Here is a 14,466-nt window from a genome sequence, read left to right as displayed (position 1 = left end):
TTACGTACTTTCAGAAAACTGAAATTATTGTAGCTGGAATGAGCATTTCCGAAAACCCATGCAAGAAAATTTTCAGAACACTAGTCCTAGTACTTTCCCATATGCATATCGATTCAGTTCGTCGTGAAGGACCCTGGTATTTAAAAATAAGATTGCTGAGAATTGCAGTTCATTCTAATCTATTAGAAAGTGAAATTTCAAGAAATTTTGTACAATCAATGATTAGTATTTATTCAAGCACCTGTTTATGAGAGCAAAAAAAAGCTACGGACTACAGTATTTGATGAAAAGATAGGCATTTCGCAACTTTTGTAAAATATTTGAAAACTACTTTTCTTAGAGTGCTGTTATATCACCGACGCAGTGACATATTTTACTTATAAGCTCCGAAGATTTTTTTTTATTAACAATCACAATATTTTATACATTCTATGGGAATTTGCTCGCGAGTGTTAGATAATCTAACATCTATAATGTCTTGATGGTACAACCTCTTATACCTCATATTCGGTCTAGTGGCCAACTTGTTTCAGCCTTTTCGCGTTTCGTGTCGTTAACAACTCCTCTAGTAGTGGATTTGGGTGGTTTTCTGTAGTTTTGTAATGTTTGATGATCCTCGTGCACCTGAATGGTGTGAATTGTTACATACCATCGAAGATAAAAAAAAAACATAGAAAGAAAGGTCACAAATGAGAAAACTGACATATTGTCACTTGATTTTTCCTCACTCTTCCGAAAGTCTGATTAAAACCTTTATATCATTATAAAAATATGATGCATCTTTAGAGTCACAATCTTTCATCCTCTCAACTTTCACCCCTTAACTTACTGATCTTTATCATATTAAAATACTCATGTGGGATCCTCAGAACACTCGTTTTGTCTGTGCTATAGTTTCTTTTGTTTTTTAGTCACCGGACAATTTCTATTTCTTCTATCCTTCACTTCTTGCACTAATTCAATGTTCGCGGATTTTTTTTCAGCGAAGCAGCTTAAACCAATTTTCAATTGTTGAGAATGATGGACACGAGTCACCTCTCACCTTTAGTCAACAATTTTATAACAGCGCGAAACTCAATTTGAGACATGTTGCAAAACAACTCACCAGAGTAGCCTTTCGAGCTCTAATATAATAAAATAGATTTAAGCAAGTTGAAACTTTGTGTAAAGCTTGTTAAGACTTGTCACTGACGTGTGCATAAAGATTTTTTTCGATCGCGCTCTATTATATACGGCCAAGAACTCATGGACCGCTCTACGTAGACTTAATATTCAATTTAAAAGACAAAAAACTAGAATCTGTAATCGGAGGACAAAATTAATTATATTCTATCATATGTATAGTCTAAATTATGTCCCAATCATATTTCTCAAGAGCGTTTTTTCATTAATTACCGAAATGAAAAGTGTGCTACTTTAGCTATTGGTGTGTACGTAAATCCCATATAGAATTGCAAATTTTCTGCAACTAAAGAAACCTCAACTATATACAGGACAACATTTAAGCAACATTTCTGGCGGATACCAGGGTAGATTTATAAGAAATTAAACGACTCAATGGAAATTGTCTACAGCAACGAACGGATAAGTATAGCAGCACTAAAAAAATTTTTTTCTCAAGAAATTGCAAGGCTACAGGTAGTAAGTACTAGTACATCAAGTTCAAAGACTTGAAAGTATACTCTCAAAATCATGGTGTTCGAAAAGTAACTGTTGATAACGATAGAAATATGAATTTGCTACTGTACTTCGATGGTCCTACATTTATATCCCCAAATAGTGCCGCAAAAAACATAAGATTATAGAATCCTATTGTGAACAATTCAAGCTGGAAGTAAATCCTAGTAAAACTGAAATGGTGGTTTTCCATGCGAATGTTAATATGGGTTGAGAGCCACATTTTTTAACAATCAAAGAAAACAAGAAAATGAACGGGTATATAATTTCTCAACTTAATAAAGACTTGGATACTAAAATACTTGGAAAAAGCAGAAAAACCTCAGAATAGTTATTAATGTCATTTTTTTCTGAGTAAAACTGAGAGTAATTGATATAAAATGTCAAAAAACAAAAATTTATCTATAAAAATTGAAAAATTCTTAATACGGAATCAAACACAAAAAGGCAATTTTCAGAAATGGTTCACGTATATAGAAACAAGATAGCTGTTAATGATACGAAAGACCTCGAAAATTTCTATTTTATAAATTTTAATGCAACTATGATTAATTTAATTGATAGCTGCTACTTATTTAAAATATATAAGCACTAAGGAAAATGATTATATTTTATATCCATGTTGTAAGTGATCTATCGCTTAAAACAATCACGCAAGTTTTCAATATAAACACATTTGCTACATGTTTCAAAAACCAATTTTTGTACAGAAGAGAACTAAAATCAAGAAATAATCTTAGTGAAATCTATACACAAACACACACACACATTTTAGCTAATATCCCAGGACAATAGGCAGTTGGCTATTAGCGCGCCACTCATGCCTATTCTCCCGGAGTATTAGCTGAATGCCGGACAATAGATTATTCGTCGAAAAATCACCAAGCGTTTGTCTATTCTCCTGGGACCTTAGCTAGAATTTGGATAATAGAATTTCTATTGAAAAGGGCCAAATTTTTTAATAGTCAGAAAGGTAATCGCGGTATATGGGATGAAGAACAGTTAGACAAAGTAAAACAAATTTTACTCGCTGGTCCTCCAGTCAGAGAAGCTAGACCCAAAACTTACAATACTTAGTGTCATTATGTGAATAGCTATGAATTATTGCAATTCGATAATGAATGTCACGTAATCGTAAAAAGAAAAAAATAAACAGATGCTGTCATTTACTGTGTACCTGTAGAAGATTATTATGAGAAAATTTTAGAAGCTCATGCTCAGACTGGTTAGGTTAGAGTAGGTTAGGTTAAGTGGAGAAGAGGGTGGGTTTTTAGCTGGTAGGCGTCCACACCAGTGGATGAATGCAGTACGCCTGGGTCCATTCCCAGAAGTCTTTGGAAAATTTTCACACAAACAAAAAAAAGGTTAGGTTAGGTGAGGTTAGGTTAGGTAAACAATGTGGAACAAACCGGTGTTCTTATTTTAAAAATAAAATTAAATGTAAATCACAATGTCACCAAGCCTCCACGTGTTGCAATAAATGATTGATTGACATGCAAACAATAAATAAATAAGACTTCTTTAATCCTATTTTTTTATCTTATTCTATGAACCCAATAGTCTGTTATCCGAATTTTAGCTAAAGTCCCAGAAGAATAAACAAACGCTTGGTCATTTTTCGACGAATAATCTATTGTCCGGCATTCAGCTAATATTCCGGGAGAATAAGCATGTGTGGCGCACCATCAGCCAACTGCCTATTATCCTGGGATATTAGCTAAAATGTGTGTGTTTGTGTATAGATTTCACTAAGATTATTTCTTGATTTTCCAATTTATCTATTGACCTACAATATATATATATATATATATATATATATATATATATATATATATATATATATATATATATAAGCTATAAAAGAAATTCAAAGCCATCGGCAACCGATTAACCTATTTAATGTCACTCAAAATCGAACCAATAAATATTCAGTTCCATTCAAAACGATAAGCTAAAAAATTTGTATAAAAATGTCATTCATGAATTATTCAATCCATATTTAACATAATTCACAACAATCTAACCTTATCTAACCTATAAAAATTTCAGATACTCTGAAGAATGTGCCACGTCCGTAAACCATACATGGAGAGATATAAATTGAGGATTTTGTCGCATTTCTTGTGTTAACCTAACCAAATGCAACTCGTTGAGGAAAATCACTAGGTAAAAGAGATTAAACGCGTTGGATATGGTAAGGATATAACTGTTGCTCTTCTAAAACTCTTTAGGGTGTTGGTACTAAAATTGCTTGTTCTACCATTACATTTGTAACTAGACGGAAACGATCAGTATTGGTTGAATTTCTTTCTAACATTCCAGTTTAGTTTCGAATAAGCGGTTGAGAACACGTGCAAATACGGAATGAGGACTCATTCTTTGCGGGTATTTTTCAGCATAAAGACGTCTAGCTTGTAGAGAATTCACATTTGACATACTATACACAACATGCAGGTCGGCCAACTTTGAATACATGTTACAACACGCAAAAATAACAACTTAAAAACTTACAAGTAACTTCGATTGGTAACAACAGTGTTTGACATCAGCCTACTACAAGTTGAATAAACATTAAGTAAATACAGTATATAAATTGTCGAAGTGTTTTGTAGTCCTTCACAAGTTTCTAGCTTCACTGCAATTTTAGTCAGAAAATAAAAATTCAATTTTAGTTACCACTTTTAAGGGTGATATCTCCGAAAGGGGTGGGCTGAGGAAATTTTTTTATAGAAAAGACCCATATTAATTTATTAAGAGCAATCACCTCCTGAATTTTGTCGCATGAAACTAGAAATACCCTGTATATAGATAGAATTTGTTTTCTTCAACCTTTTGTGTATATTTTTGATTGGAATGAGCTCATTTCATTTTATTTTCCTAATATTTCGTTCCTCTAAAAAGCATTATAATTCTTTTAATAATGCAATGCATGCATTATTGATAGCCAAGGTTCAATTATTGTTCCAAACATAGTTCCTAACTTTTCCAATATTTATCGATAGTGCTAATTAATTAATAACGCCTTTATTTGCTATATCTTCAATGTAGGAAATGTAGAAACGTACAAAACGAGAAACTTGCACGTCGTTGATAATTATCACTCACTTTTTGCAATTGTTGCATCAAACCAGGGAATTCCTAATTATTGGTTTAAATTCAAATTAAAAAAGGAATAAAACTTTTGTAATTAAAAACAATAACAAATACCAATAATAAAACGTCAATGTCAAAAAAAAAATAATTACAGAAACGTTTCCGTGAAATCAATATTCAAACCCTCAATTATTGTTGTCTTGTGTTTGACCAAGTACGAGGTAGTTGAAAATATGAGTAAACCAAAAAATGGACAACTGAAAAATATTTGATATTTGTCAAAAAAACTTGTTGCCAATTTGTAGTTGATACATTTTTCCCCACAATATGCCATTGAGTTATCAGAATGTCCTCATATTATTTTCACTATACCTCTAGTTACCATTACCTTTTCATACAAAAGAATCGTAGAAGAAATTTCCTCAAATAATTGAAAAAATGTGATTCAATAATCTTATACTTACCCACTAAAACTATCTAATATTCGTAAGAGAAAGGTAATGCTATGACATTGATTATCCTGATAACTACGAAACATGAATTCGATAATAAAAACACTTTGGTAGATATTTGGAAACATAAGATTCACAGTTCACCTCTTTGTGTAATACCTACCTACTTAATAAAAGATATGTACATCATTCTTAACATATTGTCCGCTCTAGCTATTATTGTACTCTATTGTGGGCCACTTTTTATTCGTATTTAGGTTGAGAGAAAGAAAATAACTTACCAGGTTTAGATTGGACCAATATATTTGGATCGTGCACTGGAACGTGCTTTGCAGAGGCATGCTCAGACAAATTAAAGGAAGGCACTGAGTTATTAATTATCACAGGTATGCTCGGCTCGGATCGACAACTACCACTGCCGTCGGAAATATGTGCGTTCAGTTCTGAGTGTGGGTTTTCTCCACTTGATTGGATATCAACTTGTCTTTCAACTTTGTCATCCGTTTGACAACTATCGACTTGTTCTAAAACAACTTCACCTTGGACTTGTTTTTTGACAACTTCGATGGTAGTTCGGCTAACGTCGGTTGTTCGGGCAACTTCGACTTTCCTAGGAGTTTTTGAAATTTTTTCTTCTGTGCGCATTTGTTCAGCATCTTTTGTAATTTTAGTAATTTCCGATATCATTAGCTTATTATCATCATTATTCAGAGATTGTGTATAGTTCTCTTGAGCTCTAAGTACATCTTTTGGTGGGTATATTTTCTTCAAATTTCCCGATAATTGGCTACTTTGATCTACTTGCTTGCTTTTCAGATCGACATCTACCGCAGTATGTCTGGAATAGAAAAAAAGGATAAGTTGAAACAGATATAATTGAATAAAAACATTTGTTTCGTTATTTTATTGAACAAGATACTTTTTCTTTGTTTATTACGTATCCAATATTCTTGCATTCTCATATCGTACAAGTTACAACTTTTCATAATGATAAGTTTCATTTGCTTTATGAATTTGGAGTACAGAAAGTAAAATACTCAACATTTGAGCAAATTTTTTGTATAACATGCAAAATATTTTCTGTATACGAGTTCATTGATCACAAATGTTTTTGTCAGGTATTTCAATCCATAGCTGAGCTCTAAAATCTATAATTTTCTTCAAACGTTAGGATAATTTTGTATGTCTAGGAACAATAGGATGATGACGAGCTTATACAATCTTATAGGGTTACAAATCAATCTACTTTGTCGATATTTGTAAAACTGTATATGAATAGAATAAATTTTTGGGCAGCAATCCATGAGCTGCTCCAAAAGGATCAAAATTCTAGTTTTCATTCAGTAATTAATATTATCAATGATTAAACGTCTTAAAATAGGATGTGTCATTCGACCCCTGTCATAATTTCCTTTATGATTTACTGAATATCATTGTGATGCGATGCTGAAAATTTTAGATATCTAGTTTAGGTCTCTACATCTGAAACAACTGAACAAAAATTTACGATATGGTATTGACCGATCGGATATTGGAGAGTACAAGAGAATGTAGAAGCCCTAGATATTTCATGAATGATAACTTCGAAAGATGAGTGCTACGTTTGCACACAATCGACAAAAAATGCTTTCATTTGGCAAATTTCACAAAGTGTTTGGCATCTTATATCCGCAACATTGAAGAGTTCTGGTACATTTTCGTAGCCTTCAACACATGGGTTCACTACAACTCACCAAAACAAGTCATTACAACGTGGATTAGTTGGCCAATGAGTCATTGAGAGCTATTTTACTCTTATGTAACAATACAATGTATTTCTCTTTAATAGATCTACAATCCGCAAAGGCTTACATTTTTTTAAGAACATCTTAGTGCGGCGATTTTGACACGTACAATGCAGTAATTACAAAGCTGTGTAAGCTTATACAGCAGTAAGCCTTATCAGTTCAAATACGTTAGTTATCTTTCATATTTAATACACTACCCTAATCGCCTACAATATATGATTCAATTAAATATCGTAGGAGTTATCGCAAGGAAATGTGAAAATAGATTCAAGTTAATTTAATACTCACGTCTAAGTTCTAAGCATAATATATTCTATTTCATACGTTCAAGTTGATGTCATGACAATATATAAAAAAATATTTCAGGTTTTTTATTTTAATTTAATCTACAGATTCAACTCATCAACCGAATGCGATCCTACGATAGATGAAACATATTTAAAAACTGAAGCGGGTTCGTAGTAACTACTCACTAATTTGTTTTAGAAAAAAAGTTTGATAGATTACTAGGAATTAACCAATTCAAATAATTGGAATGAGTTTTGAAAAATCCTATATTCAATTGGGAGAAAAAACTTTTATTTATTCAAAAACTGAGTTTTTTATTGTGAAAACAAAGAATATAATTCATATATAAATGGAAGCTTAATTTTGGTTTCCCTTGAAGAAATGTCAAGGATCCCCAAGACCCGGATATTATAGTCGTCTGTCTCTGTTACGAACAATATGGGAAATGAATTTCATATAGTTGCTTTTCATAATATAAGAGTTTGATTGAAAATCGCAACAAAGAAAAAGAAGTTCGTATGTTGACACGTTGAAAATTTCAACTTTAGTCTAATCATTCAATGAATTCAACCATGAAAATAATTAGATTATTTATTATAACAAGGATTGTTCCAGTAGCACCTGGCCCAACAAAAAAAACACAAAAATTTTGAGAAGACAAATATTTATTTTTGAACGTAATCTCCTTTCATTACACTTTTTCCAGCGATATTCAATTAGTTCTATACACTTTTTATAATAAGAATCGCCAAGTTCTTCAAAATAGCTACCACTTTTAGAAAATCTTTGACCAGCGAGCCATTTTTTCAATTCTGGAAACATAAAATAACTCGAGGGGGCTAAATCTAGCCAATTCAAAACTGTAACTCATTAATTTTGGCCATTACATCAACGAATGTGTGAGCTGGTGCTTTGTCTTGATGAAACAACACTTCTTACGCAAACTGCTTGATTTCTACGCTCAAACGTTGCAATAAGTTTGCATAGTACTTGCCGCTGATAATTTTTCCTTTCTCACGGTAGACAATTAAACTTAGATTTTGCCTTCTTTGGAATCAATTCTCCCTTTTTAGTCCATTGTTTTGATTGTTCTTTTGTTTCGTGTGTGATATGCCCAAGTTATAGTTATGAAACGGCGCAATAATTGGGCTGTGAAACATCGCCAAACACTCGATGGAAACAATCTCACGATGCTGTTTTTGTTCCATTTTGAGCAGACGCGGCACACATCTTGCGCACAGCTTTCTCATGTACTAATTTTCAATTAATATGCCACTTTTTTTGGAACAATCTATCTGCTAGCTCGCGCACTTTCAGACGATAGTCCAGTACCGCTTTGTAGATTTTCTTCAGCATTAATGTCCTAGATTAAATTGTAAACTACAACATATATTTTTTACAATACCATTGTATTATTCAATTTCTGGTTGATATTTGATAGATTTCTGGTGGAAAATTGGACGAGTTTGTCTCATTTTTAGAGAGCATAATAAAATTGTTTTTGAGAACTATAGCTTCATCACTATTATAGTCAATTTTTTTAACAAGTTTGAAATTCTACCTTACCCCATAACAACTAATCGAGAGGAGTCAAATTGGGGATCTACCTAATGAGAATAACCTCGTTCAATTAATTTCTAACTGTACGTGCAAAATGCGGTGTAGCTCCGCTTTTTAGGTAATATCTAGACATATGCAAAAGTTCAAAGTATACAAATGAACCATTCAGTTCACTTATCTAATAGGAGCATTTTAGTATAATAGGATTCCAATGTAAAGATTGGATTAAGGTATCAAAAAATAATTTATAAAAAAAGTCGCATTAGGGAATATGCTTGCAAATATTGACGTAGTTTATGATACCAATAAAAAACATGATTTTCAATGGGATCTGCAAAGTAAGGGTGCCACAAAATTGATATTTATTCACGAGGGTTGCTATTCAAGTTTTGAGATATGGCAACTGATATGAATATGTCTAATCTGACATTTCCATCATTAAGTTTGGCATTTTTTATGGCGAACGTACTCATAACGTGTTATCGTATGAGTGCTATTTTAGTTATGTAGATACTTGAAACATTCATCTTAGTCAAAAAATGAAATTAAATCACGAACATTTTCGGCGATGATTTTCTATGACTTTCGACATAGATTGCTACTTAAGTTTTGAGATAGGGTAATACTGATACCGATATACCAAATCTGACATTGTTATCTGACATTTTTAATGGTGTAAGTACTCAGACCGTGCTGTCATACAGTATGACTTTTGTGAAGGTTGTCCAAAATCGGGTGATGTGCCAGAGAACATCGATGCTATACGTAAACTGATATTGCAAGATCGTCATTTGACATACCGATAGATCGAGGCATTCTAGGACATTAGTTCCACTAGCATACATTCAATATTGCATTTAGCTGTCAAAAATATTTGTTCGCGTTTGATACCGAATAATTTGACAGTCGCTCGTTTCGATTGATACAAGGAAATGCTGATAAAATCAATCGTGATGCATCCAAAGACGTCTATGAGATCGTAGGGGAGGAGAGTACGATTTCCGTGACACCGCGATTCAACAGCAGATTTAGCTTAATTAGGCCAAAAAAAAATCGAAAATGAAGAATGAAATTTTTTGATATCACGCTTCGTTTTCGAGATATCGATACTTGAATTTATAATCAAACGTTAGTTTAAAATTCGCTTCATTGAACAGATGGCGTTCAATACTTCGTTTCAAATGAATAATTCATCACTTCAAATTCAATATGAATCTTGTTATTCAATGAACAAAAAATTCTTTTTTATATTTACCCTGATACTCCAAAATTATATTTAAAAAAAAACAGATTTTTATAGCAAAAAGAGCCATTATTGATAACTTTCTTCACTCTGTGATGAATATAACTTAACGAAAAATACATGAATAATTTGATGTTTTTCATAAAGAATTGTCGGTTATTTTTCATTATTTATAAAATAATTTATAAGTAAAGAAAATATTTAATTAGTAATTAGTAATTTAATGTAAAAATATCCTCTTTCGAGCAAAAAGTACGTTCTGAATGCTTTCAAAAGTTATTTATTTAGGTTAGGTTAGGTAGTATTTTTATGTATAACTCATTTCTATAATAAATAAATAAAAAAAATTTAAATATCTTTGAAATATACATATGGCGTAGGTGCAGCTGGGCCGTATATAAATAGACTAGACCTTTTACAAACGGACTAGGCAGTTCATTAAAAGATAAGCTTTTTTACACATATAGACTAATATCATCAGTCCTTTTCTATACGGACTAGTCCTTTAATATATGGTCTATTTTTCATAAACGGTCTGTAACATATACAAATATTGAATAAAAATAAATTTTTCCAAATTCAAGTATCAATATTTCGAAAACAAAGCGAGATTTGAAAAATTTTATTCTTCATTTACGGTTTACAAAATGGCATAGTCAAATCCAGGCGCCACGGATATCGTACTCGTGCCAGATCGTGAATAGGAGCGAATCATGGATCTATGCAAATTGTGAATTTTGTAAGAACGAATTAAGTTAATAAAAGGTAAGAAACAATTTAATTTCCATTATTTTAGTTGATTTATCAACTATCTTACACCTTACGTATTCTATCACATTCGCATTTAACATGGGTGAAATATTTTTAAATGGTACTCTTGATTTTTATTTGTGCCAACTGAATTGAATATATGTATGTTCAACAGTTATACTTAAAATATCCCCGGAATACTCTTTTCCAATATTTAAAAATCAGTTTTGCTTTAGCTTTCATGAAAATAAATATCACGATTCAACAAGTCTTCGCTCTACTTGTTGCTTCATTCGACTTGAAGAAAAAAATTTAACAGCAAATCTGATAACTTTCAGTCAAACTTAATATTTTTTTGCTGCAATAACTGAAGAGAAGATTTTATGCTAAACGCATATTTTATATATAATAATGGCAACTGAGTACTTTCGCTTAATACTGATAGAGAGCTATATTTTTTAAATAACTTATGTTAGTGCTCTATTTTGCCGTTTGTCACGTAGTCACATTAACGTAACTTTAGAAGCAAATAGTTAATATTAAATGGAGTGCAGAAACGAACATTTTCGACATATTTTACTTTTTTATTTCCGTAAAGGAAAGAAAGTTGCTGTGGCTCGCAAATAAATATGTGAAGTTTATGGTGCTTATTGCTTAACATAGCGCACGTGTTAGAATTGGTATAAAAAATGCCGTTCTGGAGATTTTTCCCTTAAAGATGAGCAACGTTCTGGTCAGCCAACTGAAGTTGAAGATGACCAAATCAAAGTCATAATTGAAGAGGATCATCATATAACTGGTCGAGAGGTTGTGAAGAGGCTACTTTTATCGCACACAACAATTTAAAAACAATTAAAATGGCTTGAGCTAGTTGAGAAACTTGTTATTTGGGTACCTCACGGTTGAAAGAAATTTATTTAACACAAAGAATGAACATTTGCGCTATGCTTAAACGAAATGAAGCCGATCCTTTCTTGAAATGAATCATCACTGGTGATGAAAAGTGAATCCTGTATAGTAACATATTTCGAAATCAATCATGGAGCAAACACGACGAATCAGCAAAAACCATATCGAAAACTGAAAAACAACAAAAAATGCTTTCAGTTTGGTGGGATTACAAAGATGTTTTGTTTTTTGAGCTGCTTCCAAGGAACCAAATGATCAATTCTGATGTTTACTGTCAACAAATAATGAAACTGGATGAAGGAATCAAAGAAAAACGGCCAGAATTGGCCAATCGGAAAGGTTTAGTATTCCACCATGATAATGCAAGGCCTCAAACACCTTTGGCAACTTGTGGGAAACTATTCGAGCTTGGCTGAGAAGTGATGCCACATCTCCCATACAGTCATGATCTTGCACCATCTGATTATCGTTTATTTCATAGTTTGCAGAATTATTTAAATGGTCAAACTTTCACAAATGACGATGACCTTCAATCGCACCTGGTTCAGTTTTTTGCCTATAAGAGCAAGGAATTTTATGGGCGCGGAATCATAAAGCTGGAAGAAATATGGTAAAAGATCATTGAGCAAAATGGAAAATATGTAATTGAGTAAAAACTATTCTTTGTTAAAAAAATTTGTGCATTTCATACCACAAAACCAAAATTACTTTGTCGCCAACCAATAATAATATTTGGACATTTGGTTATTTTTTTGTATATTTCTACCTATATAAGAATATTTGAAAAAAATGTTTTCGATGTTTTTTCCAGCTATTTTCTCAATAAATGCCGTGGGATTTATGTTATCAATTTTGTTTCACCAATAATCAATTACTTCACTGTTTCCCCAGTGACCAACGATTGATCAATATAAACATTTAGTTTTTTGGTTACAGTATTGTGGTTTCTGCAAAGTGCAAAATGTCGAAGGACATTTCGAGCCTGGTTAATTCATGGATCAGAATCTATCCGAAATTGCTTACATCAATGGAAAAACATTCTGTGAAGTCTGTAGTAAACTGGTAAGATTTTTGAGATGATTTGCATCCTTTAGTTTTGGGAAATATTTTATTGGTTCTCGAATATTCGAAGTTCAGACAAATTGAAGAAATACATCTTCTTATTCTAGATACCAACCTAACGGAAATTCCGGTGACACAAGATGTCGGGACAGAGCTATATAAGTGAAAATGAATTATTCGAATAATTTCAATTACCCTCAGACGAGACGGTAGACTGTTGTTCGAGACTGTTCATATACAATGAACAACAAGAAATAAATGCTGGATCATGCGTCGCCATGGTTTGTACAAATATACCTTTGACGAAACTACATTCTATTTTCAGAGAAGTATTTTTGGAAAGTTATTTCAAGAGAAATGTTTCCGATGGAAGTATATTGCGAAAAAACTATAATAGGACCGGTGGAAGTCTGCTATCACCTGACTGATTTATCGAACACATGTTTTGTACATACTATCTTTATCTATCTATTCTCTACAAGACCAACTAAAATCTTTATATTTTTAAAAATTCCTAATAATTTGCACTTACACGGATTATCATGTTTTATATAACATTTTATTGCAAATTTTATGTACTTTCTAAAAAACTTGGTGTGACAGCTCACATCAATATCAATATGATCGGGTTCAGATGCTTCTACTGTAGAAAAAAAGTTTCCTGGCATGTGTTGATTTCTCTGTTCTAAACATTTCTCCGGTAACATAAGTCAGTGCAGGTGGAAATGGTAACAATGGATATGATAAACAGGTTTCCATATCTATTTTTTTCCTAGGATATTCCTAGTAATCTTCCGAAGATGTCGCGTTCCATACGAATTGTTGCACATTGACCGTCTTTTGATTTTTGTGTTGTACGTAATGATTCACAAGCAGAATTAAGTATTTTATTCCTTTCAATTGCTCTAGTAAATCTTTTCTCATCTGTGGCACATTCCTGTATAAATTTTTATTTCTGTTCAATCCCTGCTTCTTTTACGGTTAATAAGAAATTGGTCTTCAGATGCAGCTTTTCCTGTGATAATATTATATAAATTATTGTGATCAATTGTAGAACTGAAAGGGTTCATAAATTTTTTTATAGTTTCGTCTTTAAATGCGTTCCGGTCTTTATTTATTCTTTGTGATTCTAATTCATGAGTTATATCATCTTTTTCATTGTAATTTACGCACTCCAATAATTTTCATTTTCAAGGCTTCTGGGGTAACTCAGGTATAATATATTATACATAGTAGGGTAGCTTAATTTCACAGTTGAAAGTATAAAGAGAAAGAATTGTAGATGACATACACTATATTTAGTGTTGAAAATTGGAAAGAGAACTAAAGAAAATTCAATACGCTTCATTCTCATGACTTTCAGGGGTTGAAGCCACAATTCAAAGTGGTGTGACAGATATTTTTGCCAAGTTTTGAGCTGTCACACCGAGATATTTCATGAGTAGAAGTAAAAAGGAAGAGATTAGAACCAAAAAACCTAATTCCGCGATAAGAGCAAAATTTGATGAAGTTTCATTATTAAAAGTCGGTGTGACAGATATTTCTGCCAGGATTAGAGCTGTCACACAAAGTTTTTTAGAAAGTACATAAAATTTGCAATAAAATGATATATAAAACATGACAATCCGTGTAAGCGCAAATTATT

General features: G+C 32.2%; 1 protein-coding gene across 8 annotated transcripts in view; it reads right to left on the bottom strand.

Annotated features, from left to right (window-relative positions):
* Positions 1-14,466, bottom strand: part of LOC130441295 (calcium/calmodulin-dependent protein kinase kinase 1) — a 539,168-nt gene that overhangs the window by 171,602 nt on the left and 353,100 nt on the right. For all 8 annotated transcript variants that reach the window (XM_056774909.1, XM_056774907.1, XM_056774910.1 and 5 more), the window contains one exon: positions 5,504-6,060. In XM_056774909.1, coding sequence (XP_056630887.1) covers positions 5,504-6,060 — 557 coding nt within the window. The remainder of the gene's footprint in view (positions 1-5,503; positions 6,061-14,466) is intronic.

Source organism: Diorhabda sublineata, chromosome 3 (assembly GCF_026230105.1).
Source record: "Diorhabda sublineata isolate icDioSubl1.1 chromosome 3, icDioSubl1.1, whole genome shotgun sequence".
Taxonomy (NCBI): domain Eukaryota; kingdom Metazoa; phylum Arthropoda; class Insecta; order Coleoptera; family Chrysomelidae; genus Diorhabda; species Diorhabda sublineata.
The sequence above is the reverse complement of the archived record's forward strand: the minus strand, read 5'-3'. Positions and strand labels throughout refer to the sequence as shown.